The sequence below is a fragment of the Thunnus maccoyii genome, chromosome 6 (genome assembly GCF_910596095.1).
Source record: "Thunnus maccoyii chromosome 6, fThuMac1.1, whole genome shotgun sequence".
NCBI classification, from domain to species: domain Eukaryota; kingdom Metazoa; phylum Chordata; class Actinopteri; order Scombriformes; family Scombridae; genus Thunnus; species Thunnus maccoyii.
This window is the reverse complement of record NC_056538.1, coordinates 29489609-29509937: the sequence shown is the minus strand read 5'-3', so window position 1 is coordinate 29509937 and position 20329 is coordinate 29489609. Positions and strand designations below refer to the sequence as shown.

The 20329-nt window shown below is 40.7% G+C and overlaps 1 protein-coding gene across 8 annotated transcripts in view; it reads right to left on the bottom strand.

Annotated features, from left to right (window-relative positions):
* The window catches only part of LOC121898380 (spectrin beta chain, non-erythrocytic 4-like), an 82820-nt gene that overhangs the window by 55790 nt on the left and 6701 nt on the right, over positions 1 to 20329 (bottom strand). For all 8 annotated transcript variants that reach the window (XM_042413392.1, XM_042413390.1, XM_042413394.1 and 5 more), the window contains 12 exons: positions 12653 to 12810; positions 12112 to 12263; positions 11358 to 11531; positions 6141 to 6232; positions 5952 to 6032; positions 5407 to 5522; positions 5069 to 5181; positions 4643 to 4830; positions 2458 to 2575; positions 2034 to 2192; positions 771 to 1073; positions 355 to 505 (listed from right to left, as the gene is read on the bottom strand). In XM_042413392.1, coding sequence (XP_042269326.1) covers positions 355 to 505; positions 771 to 1073; positions 2034 to 2192; positions 2458 to 2575; positions 4643 to 4830; positions 5069 to 5181; positions 5407 to 5522; positions 5952 to 6032; positions 6141 to 6232; positions 11358 to 11531; positions 12112 to 12263; positions 12653 to 12797 — 1792 coding nt within the window. In that variant the 5' untranslated portion in view covers positions 12798 to 12810. The remainder of the gene's footprint in view (positions 1 to 354; positions 506 to 770; positions 1074 to 2033; positions 2193 to 2457; positions 2576 to 4642; positions 4831 to 5068; positions 5182 to 5406; positions 5523 to 5951; positions 6033 to 6140; positions 6233 to 11357; positions 11532 to 12111; positions 12264 to 12652; positions 12811 to 20329) is intronic.

Here is a 20329-nt window from a genome sequence, read left to right as displayed (position 1 = left end):
GAAGTGTTGCTTTTATTGTGTAAAAAATGTGTATCAACATCTAATAATTGTTTTCTACATTTTCTGACCAATGGTCTTGATTTCTAAAAATGTAACTTTTTCACATTAATTGTAATTGCACATCCTGTAGTTGAATGATCGTCAATTGCTGGCAAATTTTAAAAAAAGTAAATCTCTTCAAATGTGTATTCAATTCAAATTTAAAAAAGTTTATTTACATGGCAGCCTCTTTACAGGCAATAAAAACTAAAAACCAAGAAACACTGATAAGATTATATAAAGCCAAAGACAGAAAATATTAAATACTATACTAGCGCTACGCATATTAAGTAGACAAGCTGAGTGCAGTAGTACCCTCTATGGTGGTGAATTTGAGTGCAGCAGTGTTGAGGGTCTCGACCCTCTCAGCTTGCACGCCAATATCGGCTTCCTGCAGGCTGTGTTTCTGCAGCAAGTCATCCACCTCCAACAGATGCTTCCCAAAGTCCTTCGACAGCAGCTGGACCTGAGAGGGAGCAGGAGATGGGGGGGGGGGGGGGGGAACGAGAGGGACGGAGGGAGGAAAAAGGGAACATGTGTGATGTCATAAAACATCTTGATAGGGTTTTTTTCTTTCTCTTTCATTGTATTTCTCTCGCTTCCCTATTATCCCTTCTTAAAAATCAAAAACATGCATCCATAGCAACACTCAGATCTTTCTGGATCTTCCTTTCTTTTTTTCACCCTTCAAACTATCGCTCTCTCTCTCTCTCATACACATCCTCCTGTACCTGTGTGTCCTCCATCCAGTCGATCATATAGACCATGTCCTGAAAGGTCTTCTGCAGGGCCAGGTTCTTCTCAAGCCGGGTCCTTCTCCCGGCCACCAGCTCTTTCAGCAGACCCCACTGCCCCAGGATGTTCTCCTTACGCGCCAAGATACGCCGGATGTCATAGTATCCTTCTATCTCCATCTCTGCGGCGAGTTCCACCACAACGCCGATTCGCTCTTCGTACGAGGCTATGTCTGCCTCGATGGCCTCGTGTTTCTTCATTGCTGCCTCGACTGCTGGCAGGTCGTAGCCAAAATTGTCCTATAGGTGGAGAGAAGAAGAAAAGAGCCTGAAGTGAGAGTACAGGGCTCGTGATTTTACTGTGTGTGGAACGATATTCTCTATCGCAAGCCTACATGGTGATTTAGACTGATATAGGGCATGTATAATGGGACGGCTGTGGCTCAGGACATAGAGTGGGTTGTCCGCTGGGGGTTCGCAGGGTTGGCAAGTAGATCCCCAACTCCTGCTGTCCATGTATCAAAGTGCCCTTGAGCAAGACACTGCTTCCGTCACATTCAGTGTTTGTGTGTGAATGAGGCAGAAGTTGTGAAGCACTTTGTGTGTTAAGGTAGAAAAGAACTATATACTGTAGGTGCAGTTTATCATAATTATTTATTTAAAGACAAATATTGTTCATTTTAGTTTAAGTTTTAAGTTTAACTACTGGGCACTAAATGTTTCCTATTTCACTGAAAAGTCTATTCTTAGTGTTTGTACACTGGAGGCTTCAAGTTTCCACATCACACTTGTGTAAACTGGATAATGGACCTTGATTGGCTTCCAAACTAGTTGTGATGTCACAAAATCATGTCTGAAAAATGTTCAAAACTCAGATGTAAGGTGAGCACACAGAAACTTTACCCATTCAGCAGATGAATGTGAGCAACTGTCAAACTCTGCATATACCTCATTCTGCACGATGAAGGTCAAAAATCCAAGTGAAGTAACATTAAGCAATACTGATTCTTGAGTTGAGGTCTTAAACTAAGCAGGTAGACTGATGCTGCTCACATTGTTTCACTGGTAAAGTTTAAAATGGATTCGTTATGCATCATTACGTCACTAATAGTCCCTACAAAATCTTTAGCATGACATCTTTTTATTCCAAGCAGTCAAAAGAAGCACGCTCTTGCTTATTGACTGATTATTATGTCTTCACTGAGAGAAGCACATTCATATCATAGCTGTATAAGGTTAGATCGGAGATCCCTACAGTACCTGTGATACGAGTCTCTGGTTCTCGTTGAGCCAGGCTTGTCTCATGGTGGTTTTGTGGTCGAAGCGCTGAGCCAGCAGCTCCAGCTTCTCCTGACGAATCAGCTCCTTGCGCAGAGCCACACCCCTCTCATGCTCCGCCTTCTCCAGCCTCTCCCAGGCCTGGACAGAGAGAATTACGGATTTATTATCTTATTTCATTTGATAACATTTCACAAATTTCTATACAAGTTGAAATAAGTAAATCACCTTAATTTTACAGACCACAAAACTTTAGAAATTAAGTTTGACTGCAACAACTGTTAAAGAGTGATGGTGACGTTTTAATTAATCAAGAACTCGCTTGAATGAGCTGCTATTTAATTGTTTATTAAAAGGTGAAATACTGTATGTAAAATAAAAGGAACAAAGCTGGTGGATGTATGACCTTGTTGATGTCTGAGATGAGCTTCCCGTCATGAGGCACATAGGGTTTCTGGTTGTTGGCTCTCAGTTTGCTTTGGATAGTGAAGAGAAGGACTTCAAGATTCCCCTTCTCCTGGAACCTGGGCGAGAATCAGAAAACTTTATCTGTAACTGTAAAACAATATCACCTCTTCTCTCTCAACAGCCTCCACCAGTGTAGGACGCACTGAAAGTACTTCCAACTGTCTTAAAAGGAAAATACATTTTTTAAAAAGGAGTCAGAGGAGCTCAGGGAGGTCTGAACTCCAGTCCTCTGGGTAAAGGGCTCCAGTGTCATGGCCGTCCACCATGGAGGAATCTGATGTTTGACCATGTGGGTGTTTATCACTGCTTCAGAGCAATATGATGACACTTTTGGAGGAATCACAGAGCATGTGAATGAAAAAGGAGAATTGTCTTAAAATAGAAAGATTTCCCTCTGTGCTGTGATTATGTAGCTGTGCACATGTGCTGTGTTGTGTCAATTTTCAGGAAGCATTTGGAGAAGCATGTTTTCATTATCAGGTAACACAATCCTGTTTTGGAGTTTTCCGTGTTTCAACTAAAATAGTATACAGTTCTCTTTGGGTTTAGCAAGATATACGGTCCTTGGACATGTGAAACATTTCAAAATCCTACTGACTAAACAAAAACAAACCTGTTATTTGGAAATGATGAAATGAAAAGTTGACATTTTGGCTACTAGTAGCACATCTCAAAATGAACCGTAGGCTCCTTAAACACTGCAGTGTGCAAGTGTTGGACTGTTCCTATGCATATGTAGAATCAATATCATGAGCATGTGTGTGTGTGTGTGTGTGTGTGTGTGTGTGCGTGTGTGTGTTTGCATACTGGATAGGTCATAAGTCAACTGTTTGCTTCCAGTATCGGACACAAACACTTGACTCATACAGAGCCAGTCAACTGGACATGAACCCAGAGCGTAACAAGACATACTGTAGTCTGTGTGAGCGTGTGTGTGTGTATGTGTGTATGTTTGTGTGTATGTGGGTATCATCATAGTTGCTAGTGTGCTCCCGCTGCCTCTGGGGCCATGAGTGCAGTACTGGGCTCTTTGTAACGCTGATCCTGATGATGCTGAACTAAAAAGGCTCAAGGCTCAGTAGCTCTGTGTTTGACTGCTTCATGTCTGTCTGTATGTACACACAGGAAGTGACATGATCGACTTCCACGCGTCTTTGTTTCACCCCTAATGGGACTTAGGGTTGAATGACTGATTCACGTCAGAAATGCAAAAATGATTACAGCTGTCAGAACACAAAACAGAGTAGGGCAACCACTGATCCAATCTCAGTTTCATGAGATCTGATTGGTTGATGCACATCAATAACAAGTACATCGATAACAAGGCACTTTCTCTTCTGAATTACATACGTGGCAGGCTGACAGTTGCATTTATTTCAATAAATATAAGCTAATGCTTTTTATTGTCTTGTATTGACATTAAATCATTAAAACAACATAAAATCAGGGCTGCAACTAGCAATTATTTTCATTATGGACTAATATGTGTATGTATATCAATATTTTTTCTGCAAATTCTCACACAGGTGCAGGATATTATTATACCACTGACTGAGGCCTTGTTTGTAATTGCACAAGACATCGTGGCGCAGGCGTCCGCAGAGCTACAAGCATCCATAGAGGCGTTTATACTCAACGCGTTATTCGTTGCAGTATTCTCCGAAACACCAGGGGACGTACAACAAAATATTCTGTGAATAAGCAAGAAGTCAACATCAGTCAGAAGTCAACTTCAGTGGTGTGCATCCCATCCCATCATGCTTTAATAAAGAAAACTGTAATTTTAATGAGGCTGCCCCATAAAACACCACACAATACGGACAACAGCACACTGCCAGCTACTCTGGTATGTAACAAACCAACTCCTGCAGAAGAAAGACAAACCAAAACAACCAGAAATGATAACGGATATAAAACAGTGTATACTCATGCTAACAGCAGTCATTCTACTAATTCTAAGCAGTAGATATGACACTGTATACGTAGCATGGAACTGGGATACAGCTCCACTCAAATATGGCGTCTTCTTCTCATGTGCATCCATGCTTATGTCTATGTTCCATGTGATAAATGACAACAAATCTTTTAAAATGTCAATAGTATTTAAAAGTCATAAAACATACTTGATGGGCTTCTCTATGGTGCAGTATGTTGTGAAGGCTTGTAGCTGCTGCTGAACTCCAGCCAGCGAGTTGGCGAACTTCTGGTTGCTGATGACTGCGATGGTCTTCTCTATCCAGTCCAGCAGGTCTGACGCCAGAGCTTCATAGCGGTTGATGATTTTCTCAGCCTCAATACAGTTGTCTAATACCTGAGGGAAATATTTGAAGAGGCAGGATGGGATGGAGGGTTGAGAAAAACCAGAAAGGGAAAGAGAAATCTTCAATATGATATTTATACTTATCTTATATCTTAGGCCCTGCACTTTTTGATGAATTGTTGCTCATGTGTTAGCTTGCTAACTGCAGCTCAGTTGCTGTTTAAGCTTTTTTGTACTGGACAAACACTGTGTATGTATGTGTGTCTCATCACATTACAGTATTTGTTACCTTGCCAACCCTCTTGCCCTCCACAATAAGAGCTTTCATCTTGGAGAAGTAGTGGTAGTAGGAGACCACATAGGTGATGATGGACTTTTCATCTGGGTTCTCTGTGTTCACATCTGTACAGGAGGGAAGGTGACGGAGACGGAGAGCAAAGGAGTTAACATGCTGCTTTACTTAAAGTGGGTCTAAACAGGAAATACTCTTAGTTACTCGTGCATGATTTAGTGGGTGGTTTTACCCAGAGTAAATGAGGGGATACTGAGGGATCCACGGTACTTTTATGGCACTATTGTGAACATCGCTGTACATAATGTGATTTGACTGAAGTTAAACATTCTCACCCTCAGGGTCCAGGAGTTTGGTGAGGCCCAGGTGCTGCTCAGCGATGTTGAAGGCTTGCTGGAGGTTGTGGGTTGCGTTGGATCTCGTCAGCTTGTGGAACTCTATCAGGTCGGGTCTGGAGGGCACGGGATGATGAAACAGAGGCTGTCATGTTTATATGGCTTCAATCTTAAAACTGCACGTCAGTTCAACCTGTTGCAGGACTTTACGATCTATCTTCTTCTGTTCTCTTAAATTGTGCACGTTTGTCATCATGCTGCAGTTGTTTGGTGCACATACTGTGACTGCGGGTGTAGTGAAAAATGATCTTTACACCTCATAGATAAATCTTCACATTATTATTGCTATTTCTTTACTTTCTCATATTTGTAAATTCAAAGCTGATTACATTTAATTCTAAATATTTGATTTAATAATCATGCAATTATTTATGCAATAAATAGTGCACTGTCAAATCATTCTCTCTCTGTCGTCATGTAACGTGAAAGTGAAACATTTTAAACATGGTAGCATGTTATGAAGGTTTGTTAAAATTCCGACCGACCTGTGTCTGTGTATGAGCGCGTTGAAGGCGAGGCCGTCTCTCCAGCAGGTGGTAAAGTTCTGGATGTTGACCTCAGGGTACCTGAAGCACAGACAATTGTTGTGTAACTTAACTGTAAATGTGCACAACTCTTTAACACTAACAGCAGCTGTATGCATCTTACATACAGATTTTTATTTCACTACTCACCCTGCAGTCTTCATCTGGCACCAGAGCAGCAGCGCATCCTTGGCAGAGCGGGTTTCTCTGTTGTCCTCTGTCTCTATCTTGATCACCTGGATCTGAACAAGCACACAGAAATGCAACACCTCAGCTACCGTGGGAGAGACAACGAGGCACAGACGCTACACCTTCTGTCTCTGTCTAATTTCTTCTCGGGAACATACTGTACATTCACATGTCAGGTATTTTACGTAACCCTTTCTGACTACCGTGCCTGCTAATGTGTTGTGCATTTAATAGATGAAGAGTAACAGGGGTGACAGAGGCTGTCTCACCAACATTTGCAAGCTAGCTAGCAAAATTAGCTTGCTCCCATCCTGGCTGTATCCTGCTATGAGTCAGATCATTAGTATTTATTATATGCGTATATCTATGCTGCTTAATAGATCATAAGCAGTGACAGTAGCCCTGTGACAAAGCTTTGTAATGTCATCATGCCCAGAAATGCTCTGATTGGCTCAGGTGTTTCTCCAACAGGGAAAAGAGCCATTCACAAGCAGTGGTCTGGAACCAGCTTTGAGGAAAGGTCACAGTTCCTGAAAGTATCCCTGAACCCTCGAATGAACACAAAGTTAGAGAGAATCGTAAAGTAAAAACTGACATGAGCATTAAGAGCTGAAGATCTCAGTGTAAGGAACAAACTGCACTGTGTGCTTCCCGGCATGCCGACCCATTACAACATCATCCTAATGCCTGATGACAGGTGACAGTGACAGCCATTGAGCCAATCACATCACAGTGACAAGATCCAAGGTAATTGGGGACATGACAGCCTGGAATCAGCTGTTACCCACATCGGTAGGAACAACATTGCACACACATTCCCGCATATAGAAATACACAGTTCTCATGTGCAAGCACAAGACAATACGGGGGCGGGCGGGGGGGAGACCCAGAGCTTTTGTGTGTGTTTTCCACAGGGTTCCTTTACTGGGGTAGTGATGTCACTTGAGTCAGTGTCAGTTGGGATGAAGATTTGAAAATTAATAAAATCTGGGGATGCAGAGTTAGAGAGAAGTGAAGTTAGACCCGCCTCATCTCTGCTTGATGCTAGCAGCTCGATGCTACGTTAGCCGCTACCGGCAGAACAGTCGACACTGAACAGCCAGCGGTCGGGTTGCATAGTGGGTAATGTAGGCGCCTGGTTTTGACAATTATGAAGAATATGTGGGATAAAAAAGATGATATCTGGTTCTGCTGCATCAGTTTTTATCCTTTTTTTGGTGCAATACTAATTGCTAAATCAATGGAGTAATCTTAACATATCAAAATAGAGGAGCTGCTTGCTAACCACTGTTTCCTGAAAGGAAGGAAGGGTATCACTATGGGCTGGTAACTTGAGTAATAATGAGTATTTGTCATTATTTGTAACATGCTGGTGGATTAGGTAAATGATTAATCAGTAAATCTGTCAAATAATCAATGGATTCATCTTGAAAAAATGTTAGCTGCTGCGCAAGTAGAAATTACAAGTTTGTAATTCAACTTGCACTGTTGTTCAACTTAAAGTTGTTCATAACAAGAAATACAAGTAGAATTCACACTTCACTGTTATTTCCATGATTTGTCTGTGATGTTAAGTGTATCTGCTACAACTCATTTGTTCTTTCTTCACTGTCAACAAACAGAAAGAAGATAAGAAAAGACCTCATGATGTTTAAGACAATATGTCTGATAAACCCACAGGGAATGTAGAAAATATTAGGAACACCTCACTCATATTGGATACACAATCTACATCCTTATATTCTACAATATAATGTGCATTCAGCAAAACTCTGAATCTGTATATTCTTTCAAATAAACAGTATAGCTGGATCAATGTGTCTCGACTCAGACTCATTGTAAATAGAAACTGAGGTGGCAGTGTAAGCAGACGCACACACACCGCACAACACAAGGACACTCAGCCAACCACGTACAACATAATAACTGAAGTCGCTGCAAATAATAACAGTCTGTTATTATTTGTGTTTGGTTCTGTATATACATTAGGGTTACCTCTTCCTCTGCCAGTCAGTCCTCTCCCTTCTTTCTCCTCTCTCTCTCTCTCTCTCTCTCTCTCTCTCTCTATGCCTCTCTCTCTCTGCCTGTGTGCAGTCACTGCAGTGGTTTGGCCCTTGGTTTGCTGACTGGGCAAAGCAAACTCTCACTTTCACCACCAGAGGAAGGGAGGAAAGGGGAAAAGAGGTGGACACGAGGAGAGACAAAGTGCAAGAGGGGAAAGATAACTGGAAGAAACCTGTCAATTCTCCAACCTGCTCTAGCACTCAAATGTCCAGTTTAATTAATCTATTATGGCTATATGTTATGGCTAAAAAACAATAAGTGTTTAACGGTAGAAACCCTGGGCATCAATCACAAGCAACTAATTGATAATCCAACAACATTTTTACTTGTATCTTAATATCTAATATGCAGCCAGGTGTCAGATAATATAAAATGAGAATATGAATTCAGCACAATGTAATATGCCATGTTCACAAGACAAAATTATTGAACTGTTTTCTACTCTGAGAAAGAAGTAAAAACGAGAAAAGTTTTAATTTCTTCCATGAGTTATTCTTACATGAATAAATGTGTCACATTTCACATTATCTAAACCCATATAGTGACTGTGTTGCATCCTAGACAAACCTGCTAGTTTGAAACATCCACAAAATAGATCAGATTATAATGTACATGTCTTTGTTTGCCATGTATGTTTGTATATGTTGTCATTATTTCAGTTTTTGCTTTGCATTTCTCTGCTCAAAACCAAATATTTTTCTACACAGTCCCTTGATTTAGTCTGTGCTGTGTTTTCCTTTCAGTTTGTCTTCTTATCTTAGCAGATAAAATGTTTTTTTTCCCAGGTTGTCTTTATAAATAAGATTTTATTTCTGAACATACCTGCCTGTTAAAGTAATAGTAAGTAGTGAGGAAAGGCTGAGCTGATAATAAACAATGGCAGATGCCTGAAGGATTATAAAAGGCAGCTTGTGAACAGACGGTTTGCAGACACATAAATGTGAACAAATGGTAAGTTCAGCAGAGAAAGAGTGTTGTATACTGTATTTAATCCGAATAACCTGAATCCATTTCTCTCTCATGCTGTTCTACATACATTTTTCAAATTTCATTTTAACCTTTGTTAATCTACAGAAACTTGTCTGAGCCTACATCGCTGAGGTAAAGGTCGTAGTTTAAGCTTATTTACCACAACATCACTGCTTCACTACTTCCTCTTTCACTCTCTCATTTCCTGGAGACTTACCCTAACCCTACAACCCTTACCCGAACCTTAACCACTGACCCGAAAATCAGCGTTTTACCAAGTGGGGACACAGCTTTTGTCCCCAATTGCACAAGCCGTCCCCAGTCAACTGGTCTTAAGTCTTGTGTGTGTCCCTGAAAGTAGGCTAAGTCATACCCACACCAACACACCACACACACACACACACACACACACACACACACACACACACACACTCACACACACACACCTACAGTGCTCTCCTTTCTCAGTGCATGCAAAATTGAAGAGAAGCCATCGACTGGTGGCTCCTGGGAGCAGGAGAGCGGGATGACGGCCAAACTCACAGGAAAAGCTAGCAGGCAGTCAACACTACTGTAGAATAAACTGTACAGTTACAGCAGCTGCTACACTTTAGACTGAAAAATAAAACTAAACAAAAAACAAAGCAGGCATTCCTAAATTAACTATCAAGCATGTTAGCTAGCCCGTTACAGTCTTTAGCATTGTTGTACTCTGAGAAACTCTAATCTAAACTGTGTCTAGTGAACTAACATGTAATTCAGATGAAATACTACAAGGAATTTGTTTTTTAGAGCCCAACTGTCAGACTTATTAATTAAGTATCCTATTGTGATAAAATGAAGGCAGGTTGTTTGAGGAAAGTCTTTTGAAGTGACATAGCTACCCCAAAAACTTTGATACAATACAATTTTGGGAAATGTAGTTTGCAGAGAGAAAAAAAGGAGTCATTAGATTTTGTACAATTAAATATTCACCATGAACTAGATTTCAACAGTGAACATCATCCGACATTAACATTCACACTATAATCACAGGTCCAGTCAGCCATAACACACGCTCAGAACATCCGTCTTTGCCCGCTCGCAGAGGGTCAATCTACATACTACAGGCTAATTAAATGTGCTTTGTGGTAGGTAGCTAGGCCTAGCATGACAATACTGAGTCCCGGGAGACAGCTTCTAAGGCGACTGTGCACCACGGACGCTACGGAAGGGTCTGGATAACGCTACACAAGCATTTCGTGCCGAGGCCACGCTATAGCACTGAAGCGTAATAAAACAGGAGCCCTGGGCTTCTGCTGTACTTACATGACAGGAACTGATCCTGTATCACTGCTGCTAAGGCCTGGGGACCTGTGTACTGTGAGTGTGTGTGTGATAGAGCGTGTATGTGTGTGTGCATGAGTTTTTGTGCATGTGCATGTCAGGATGTGAGCACATAGGTGTAGGTCTGACTAAAGAGATCGACAGACAGACTGAGTTTGTGCAGTGTGGGTTTATATATATATATGTGTGTGTTTGTGTGTGTGTGTGTGTGTGCGTCCTTGTTGAAGAGCAGACTGGCAGGCGACCGCTATCACTAGGCCGCAGAGCCCTGAGTGACATTCAGGCTTTACCCACCAAACGCTGCTGTCGCTGTCGCACGTTGATGATGCGGCAGCTGTGACAGCCTCCCCTAAACAGAAGCGCTGGCAGCTCATCCTAAATGGAAGCGGTGCTGATTGCAGCATCTTTGTGCTTCAGTAAGTAGTACAGGAACACGTGCCAACATCATCTCACTGCACTTACAGAGAGGCTCAGATTTAAGCCACATGAACAATCTAATATTTAAAGGTAGTCCGTGTATTCACATTTTGTCTAAAGTACTTTAATTAGCTAGATAAAGTGATGTGATACTGCTATTTGATGTCAGACCACCACCAGGCTCAAACAACGTAACTAAAATCACAGTTTCATCTGCGTTGAAACATTTGAGACAACAAAAGTCATCCTTCAGAAATCACAGAATAGCAAATAATTTTCTCATTGTCAAAGAAAACAATATTAGGTGGATTTTTAACCCTTTGCAATGACTCCATCACGTGTAACAATCCAAGAGACGACCTCCAATCGCAGAAACAGCCATTCATATGTTTTCGTGTCTACCTGGAAGCGTAGGATGATGGTCCACATGAGGCCCAGAGTGAGGCGGTGGTTTCCATCGACGATGTCATGGGAACCGACATTTTCCAGATGGACCCTCTGTTCTTTGAGGAACTGGAGGGCTTTGTCGACATTCTCGAGGCAATGGATCCGCATCCGACCCCGTGTAGGCCTCGGCTAGGGGAGGACAGAGGGATGGGTAACTGTTATGTTATGTTGTTGATATCGAAGCCCTTGAAGTATCACGTAGCATTAGCATACATATAACAGATATTCATAATAAACAAAGATAACTTTTGCCAAAAACGTATACAACCATCAGGGAGGATTTTACTTAAATTTTACTTACAGATGAACTTAAAGCAGATAAAAAGAATGAAAGGACAAATAATTTTTCACATTTATATTCCTTAGAGAAGTAAAGCAGAGAAAAACTGGACTAAAGGGGAGGGAGACATGGGGACAAAATAAAATCCAGGTCCTGGTGTTTATGGCTGATACATGTTAATTGGCAGAAAAAGAAGAAAAGTAACAGAAAAAATGAAATAAAAAAACAAGATAATTGTTACATAAAAACCTTTTCAGTGAAGCAGTGGCTAATGTTATTGTATATGCAAAAAATGAACAACTTGCTAGCTACCGAGGTAGTTCCGAAAAGTTGCATACAGCACCTTTAACTCTTCCTCACTTCTCATCCTATGAAACATCAAGTGTGAAAGACGCGTGTGTGTGTGTGTGTGTGTGTGTCGGTTCCCACCAGCAGCTCTCCACTGAGGACCTCCAGCAGTCTGGTGAGCATGTATCCATCCCTCAGGTCGTTGTAGAGGTCAGATATGCGACAGGACACTCGGGCCAAATGAGAGTTAACCCATTTGGTAAAAGTCTTCTTCTGCACCGCATCTCGTTCGTCTGAGGGACATAAAGGAATCGGCTTTACATCAAAAGGGGACGACAGATTTAGTTGCTGATGATGATTTATAAGATGTGTGAAACATCTCTTTCTCTAAACTGAGACAGTTAGGATCATATTTGCATTTAGTCAAATTGTGCTTACAGCCTTATCTGAGGCGCTTTACCTGCTAAGACTTTAAAATATGAGATCTGTATTCTGTTTTAAGTCATGATAAAACAGTTCAAAAGATATAAAATTTAGATAAGACATTTCCAATGCTGAAATTCAAAACAGCAAAGAATCGACATCAGGCCCTTAATTTTGACATATTACGTTGTTTGTATCGTGTGCGTCTGTGTCGTGAGTGAGAATGCTCATCTCTGTGTGTGTGTGTGTGACCTCGGACCTGCCAGGGCCTTGATGCGGGAGCACTCGAACAGCTTGGAGCTGGTACACTCCGTCTCCCAGAACCCAGAGCTGATTGGTCGGTTGTTGTTGTTAAGCTGGCGCTGGGCTTCCACGTTGTCCAGGTCTGGGGAGGCATTAGCCATCGCGCCCGACGCCCTGCAAAACACACAAAAACACACACATGCACAGAGATATGAATCATAAAGTATGTCTGGTGTTAAACTGTTGTAGATTTCAATAAATTTGCAGGTTGTGTATGGGAACATATTGGCCTGACTCTGAACCTGAAGGTACTTTTATTATATAGACAAACACAGATGAACATTTAATTATTGTCATCATCAGCCAAAGAAGTGATGTTCACTCTCGATGGACAGATTTGGTTAAAATAGTTGAAATGCTGTTGTTTTGTTGGCTTTTTAATGGTCAGAAATAAAGAATAATTAATATTTGCACACAAATATCTGCAGCAACAATCCTGAAGCTTATCTTTATTGTCCTACTTACACCACAAGGACCAACATGCACATGTGTAAACACATGATTCACACATACACACGTACATAAGCTCATTCACATATATATACACGTACATACACACACTCACAATGCACAAGAGAGCAGGAGAGGTGTTGAGGACAGGTGCCGTCGCCTTCTCTTGTGTTCCTGTGCCGTGTAACCATCAAACACATCCCCACAGGCGAAAGGGCTATTCACACTTCATAATTAAACTCTAAATGACATCACACACCTCATCAGACAGCTTTTAAAACCCTATTTAGCCACGAGAGCACACACTGAAACAATTTCAAAATTTTGTACGAGGGCAAAATATTTAACAACGGCGTTCTCGCAAAATTAACTTTAAATTAATACTCGTTTAATTAGGGTGTGTTCAAACATGCACAAATAATACGGGAAGGAAAAGCGCTGCGGAGTCTCTTAGTAACAGTTCCTTACCATTCATGAATAATGCAGCACCTGTCCTAGCGTGGCATCGGAGCTTCACAATAAAGAAGCTTAAAATAAAATCTCTGTGATAATTCAAAGGATGGTGGGAGGTAGAGAGTAAAAAAAATATTTGGCTCCGTCTCATCTCTCCTGTCTCTCCCATTGACAGCTGAAAAAAGTGGATGATAAAAATAACTTCCCTGAGAAATAACATAGGTTGAGAGGTGAGGAATTAAAAATGTTCAGAACATCAAAATGCTAAAAAAAAATGTGTAGAATCAGTTTAATTTTCTGATATTCATCTGTTTCATATGCATTCATTTGAAGAGCTGATAGAGCTACAGATTCCTGTTAACAGAGAGCAGATAATCACCTAATATGTTTCAAACCCTGCATGTTTCTGTTTGAGGTGTTCAAGACATATTCAAGTCATAAAAATCAGCCGATTGGGTGAAAATTTAACCTGATTTTCTCACTTGTAGGTAGATTTTAAACTGATTTTTGTAAAATTGTAGCTAAAAGGAATTGTCTATGTTGTACATCTGTTTTAGCATTTTACACTTCCCTCCTTGTATTCCACTGACCCCCTTTTAAAAGTCCATATATTTATCATCTTCCCTGTGCCTCAACAGTTTACAGTATGTCACATAAAGAGCAGATGGTTTCACTACTGAAGGGTCACTATCACATTTATTCTGGCTCTGTCCAGTACTCTGTCATTTCTGATGTGACATATTTAATTGGTTTTCCAAACATTCAGCCAGACTGGCAATATTTGGTTGCTCTGACAGGACAAAGGCTCTTCCCTCTCATCTTCCCTCTCATCAAAAGCAGGCAGAAATTAATATCACCAAACTGGAAGTCTCCATCGTCACCATGTTTCAGGAGATGGCTCAACGAAACGCTTGCTATTGCTGAGATACAACAGATTTGTTTTAGCCAAACTGTTTTTTGAAGTTATGGAAGCTGTTGTTGAGACTTGACAGTATAACTCGTGAACTCTGCTGCTACTTTATCTTTATTCTGTGTAAACTCTGCCTTATTCTGCACACTGACTGATTTTCTGGCAGTCCAGCATCCATGTGTGTTTTCTTTTTGTTTGTTTTGTTTTGTTTTTTTCTTCCTCTTGTCCTTCCTGGCGGAAGGGGCAAGTCACTTGTTTTGCTGACACTGTTGTTGACTGGGAGTTCTGGATATGACTCCTCTGTCTTCCTTTCTGCTGTTTGCTGTTGTGTTATTTGGGTGTTTTGTGAGTATTATGTGTGTTTGTTTTTTATTGCAAAAATCCCTAAAAAAAAAGCAAAAATGAAACAATTGGAAAAAAAAGAGCAGATGGTCTCTATATTTTGCAAATTAGAGTGATTGATGCTTTGCTTTAGTGTATTCAGTGTATTTTTAGGCGTATTTTGGGAAAAAATATGAGTGTTTGGAACAAACTGCAGACAAAGATGGACAGTGGAGAAGTGGTGGTTCTTTGAAAATCCTGATCATTTCCTCCCACTGTGAAACAGAATATATTGTAACATACATGAACTCTCGCTGACCGCAGACACTGTTCTCTAAACTGGATTAAAAGTGTAACATCCAAGCCTGCAGTGCGTTTGTGTTGAATAATGAAAAGACAGTTTTTGGACGGAGGAATGCTATAATGCTGCATTAGTTTCCCTTGTCCTTTCCCCCCCGTGTTTCTCCCTCCTTGTGTAACACATATGATGGATGGATGGAAAACACATGCAACCGTTTCTCCAGTTAAAGAGCAGATATGCCTGTAAGACATGAAATATGCCATTTGGTGCTCTTCTCCAAAGCTGCTGCCTTTTGGACAAAACCGATGATTTAGAGATGTGATGAAGGAAACTGCAGCATCTTATTAATTGTATATTCACAATACTTAGCTACATTTTACATTTAGAATACAATTTGTCCACTGTTTTGGCCTATATATGCTATCTTCTTTGGCTCTGTTGTGGCATCTTCACACTACAAATGCCATTACAGTTGATGATGGCTGAGTTGAAACTTGAGGTGAGGTTATATTTTGAAAATCAGGTTTAGTTACAAAAAGTAGTCCAGTATTTCCTCTCTGCATCAATTCTTTACTGGGCTTCTCCTTCAGCCTTGAAACCATTGACCAAACCAGTGTTAACCCCACTCTGTACCCATTGAAGCCTGTCCTTGAAATGCCTCGTAAGATAAGACAGAATGAAAAATGTCCCACTGACACCCCTCAGTCCCTTCCCCCATCTCACCCCCATAACCCACCTTTACACATACACACACACACACACACACACACACACACACTGAGCAAAAAACAAATCCAGGAAATGATTAGTTGGCTATCAATCAAAAATACTGGACAAATACAAGAACGCACTAATCACATCACCACGACAGCGTTCTGCATGTTGTGTGATTATATTACAGTAATTAAACACTCAGGTATCAATTAATTAAAAAAAACTGGATCTGAGGATTATTATGATATTGTGGTTGATTGATTAATCAGCATTTCAAGTAAAAGATAACTGAAAGTGTAACTGAGGCACAGTTTTAAAAGCTTTCTTTATCATTTTCTGCCTCAACCTTTTTTTATTGTATATCTCTTTGTCTCGCCCTCACCCCCATCTCTTCTTCTGAGGCCTCTCCCCTCCCTTCCCTCTCCACCGCAACAAAAGTCCAAGCTCACAGTTGTCACTATACCTAAACCCCTGGAAAACAGCATAGCCATATCGAGTAAATGTCAGCGTGCCCTGCAAGACAGAGGAGAGAGGAGGGGTAGCTGTGCACATGCACTTAGCTGTTCTCTCTCTCTGGAGAGAATAACAGTAAAACATTACAGTGCTTTCTATGTGGTGATGAAGCAGATAGAGGAGTGCAGTGGAAACCAGTAGAAGTGAAACCTACAGAATATTATTTTGATTTACTGGAAAGTAAGCTAAAAAAATAGGTGGAATAGATTAAGGGATTGAACTATGAATGAATGCAAACTAAAAAGAAAAGCTACTTGTGAGATATTTTTTACAGTAGATGCAAAACTACAGTTGCCAAAATTGGCAGCAATTATTTCTTCTATCTTGAGAAAACAAAAGCTCTCACGCAAACAAAATCCTGAAATCTGGTAAAAACTTAACAGTATATTTAGTAGTTACAGCTTCAACATGACATTCGCTTCCAGAAATTTTTCTTCTTTGATGGTGAGGAACTGACACCGAAACCTGACATTTCCTCTTAAACATCACTGAAAAAACACTGTCTGCTATCAAACTCCCTCGCAGCTGCGCTAGAAATATCACAACATGAGTCGGTTCGTTTTGTCTTGGAAGTCTTAGATGAGTGACAGCTGATGGTTTCATCTCCAGATGTTGCAAATGAACGAGCCCCCGTGTTTCCTTTCTCCCCTAAATCCCTGTACATGTTTCACTCATATCCCCCTTTTCCCTTCAGGGTGTGTGTGAGAGAGCAGAGACACGGTTCCACAGTAGACTGAACCCACTGATATCTCCGGACCATGAAGCGAGGGGAAAAGTCGACACAGAAAAACACTCCCGCCTGAGCTCAAGGATAATTTCAGATGTATGCACTGAGTGATGGAGGCGGGAATTATATGTGGGGAATAAAACAAGAAAAAACAGCGAAGCTAAGCTGAGAAAGCATTTTAAAGCCATGTTGTTTCTTAAATATATGACAATATTGCTTTCTCAGCTGATATGACAGTATAAGAACAGAAAACATGTATTATAAGACATTTGTAATATTACACATTATAAGATAATACAATTCACATCCCATTAGTGGAACGCAGAGGAGAAACAATAGCTACATCAGTCAGACTGCCGCACTGTCATGTCATTCAAAATACTGTGTGTGTGTGTGTGTGTGTGTGTGTGTGTGTTTCTCCTTGCCGTGATCCTTGCCTAACTTCAACCACCTGGTGTCTTTCAATCAATCAAACTCGAAGCTTGCAGGGCTGCTCTGATGTGTGTGTGTGTTATCACGTTTATTCTAATAATCAGACTCAGCTGTTGAGGAATCAGACAGCCCCAGGCAGGAGGGTCAACACTATATCTGACACATATGAACACACACACACACACACACACAGACAAACACACTCCTGGCTATCCCGTTTTCTGCTCTATAAGTAACAGCAGCAGCAGTGAGATGTTGAGTTTCTTCATTATTTCCCTCCAGAGACTGAACACAGCCTGAAGCTAATCTCAGATGGTGCAGATTAAAACAAAGACAAACACTGAGCTGATTTGTGTTCAGTGTAGTATGAATGTGAAAACCTGCATGTTTAAACATCTGAATGTCAACATTACATTAATTCCGCTATCTTAGTTGGTGGCTTGTGTCTTACACAAGCAGCGTTTCCTCTAATAGCTGACTCTGATAGCATAAAACTCCCAAACTACCATTTAAATATTTAATAAAAAATATATTTATTTAATACATATAAATAAGAAAATATTAAGGAGGATATTAAAGAGGTGTAGCCTATATAAAAGGGGTGCATCATGTATTTATAATAATAAAAATTCCAGCTACTGCCAGTCAAAACTGTGAAAACAATGGAAGCAAACATTAAAATGTAGCTTAGCGTAAGTTCAAGCAGGAAGACTATATATAACTCATTCATTCTTATTCCTCTCTCTCTCGTATCAGCTGATTAGGGGCGTTACTCTTAGTTAACAAGTCAGATTTCTATCAGCCTATCATGACTTAGCTGCAAACTTTAAATGTTATCTTCTCTCTGTCGCTGTCAGCTGTCATCTCAGCGCGAATCGTCGCGACCCTCCTCCTCCGCCCCGTTCACCTCCACTTCATCACGTCAGCGCCAGGTCACCAGAAGCTTGCTCCTCGTCTCATCATCCAGATCTCAACCACCAGTGTCTGGACTCCATCGGGGGATATCCTGTTCTACTCTCACCTTCACTTCCCCTTTATAAATATGATGGCATAACGATGAGGTCTAATCGCCAAAGACTTTTCACATTTTCACCTTATTACGCGTGTTCATGCATAATAAGGCTCATGTTAAATATGCTTTCTCCCTCTCTGCCTTTAGTGCTTTCATGGTGCCGTTTTGCGCGCCCCACCACCTCCTCATCACCGCCCGGTCTTCATCAGTGCATCATCAACCTCATCAGCCTTATCAGTCTCAGAAGTCATCACCACCACCACCAGTGTCTGGACTCTATGGAGGGATTTATCTTGCTGTTGCTCAGGACTGATGTCTCTCAATCATAAAATCTGCCTTTATAGTCTAAGCATCAAAGACATTTGACAACACTTAATCATCATATCATCTGTATAATAAACTATTATTTTTGCTCTTGTCTCTGCTGATTGGACTGACAAGAGGAAGGCTCATCATCTGCAAGTTTATTTAATATTTTTTTTTTATGATTAATTTATTTAAAAGCGAAGGCAATGCCCGTCTTTGTGCTTCAGTGAGTCAGATGCAATCCAGAATATGTATGGCTGATAAAATGCTGTAGTACATGTTGTCCATGTAACAGACAATAAACAGAGATATCCTGAATATCAGACACATAGAGACTTATTTTACCTTATTACAACCTTTTCACTTTAACAGCCTATGGAAAAGTTATGGGGCAATCAACTTCCAGCATTAACTGTGCTGGGGATTCATTATCAGACTGTCTCTACTCAGCTCTCAATAGTGATGATTTCTAACTGCAGGCAAAAATTACTTTCCAGTCATTTTTTACAGAAAAGAAGAGAAACATACAGTGTTATCTTTCTAGGACTCATTTCCCTGTTTTTCAAAGAGTTTAAATGAGGCTTTTTTTTGACTACAGGGTCAAAAAATAAAGTGCTGAGTAATGCTGCTGCCCTCACAGCAGCCAGTATGGGAAGTTGATCAGTAATCGACACCTAAGAGCACAAAGCTGCACTAGAAATGTAAATAAAGTAAATCTGCTGCTTCATCTCCCCCCCCAGTTCATTTATAACGCTCACAAGCACAACACAGTGCAGAAAGCTCTCATCAGTAAATTAGATTTGAGAATATTATTTGCTTATAATGACGACAGTGAGTGAAGTATCTTGTTTCACGTTGATTAATTGCACTGATATTATGTACTCTCTGAGATCTGTAAGATCAGGATAAGGATCTAGTTCTGGTTCTGAGGTGTGTCCTGTATGACTCCACGGGGTTACAGAGTTCACATGTTACAGTCAGTCCAGGATACAGAGTCTGCTGCTTTAACAGTGAAGGATCAAACCTTTAAACAGCAGCAGTCTCTCTGATCTCTCTATGGAGCTAGACGAAAGAGCAGGAATAACCTACTGTATGTGTGTGTATGTGTGTGTGTGTGTGTGTGTGTGTGTGTGTGATCTCTTGAACATCCCACATACATTGTTTAACCGCACTAGCTACAGCAGAAACACACACACAAGACCTGACTTTCTATCTATAAATAATATGATCATAAAGAAGAAGAAGAAGATTTTTACATAAATAAATTATAGGCACGCATGTCTGGTTGGTCTTTCCTGATGCAGAGTAACTGATAATTGTACAATAAACTTCATTAACAGAAAATCAAAGGAAAAATACGTCATGTCCCACCCACACGGTCTGATTGACATCTCAACTCTAAGAAAGACAACAGCAGTAACGAACACTCAAACGCTCATCTCTCACTTTTAAAGGACAGAATCTAGATCACATGAGGCATCTCTGTTTTTCCCC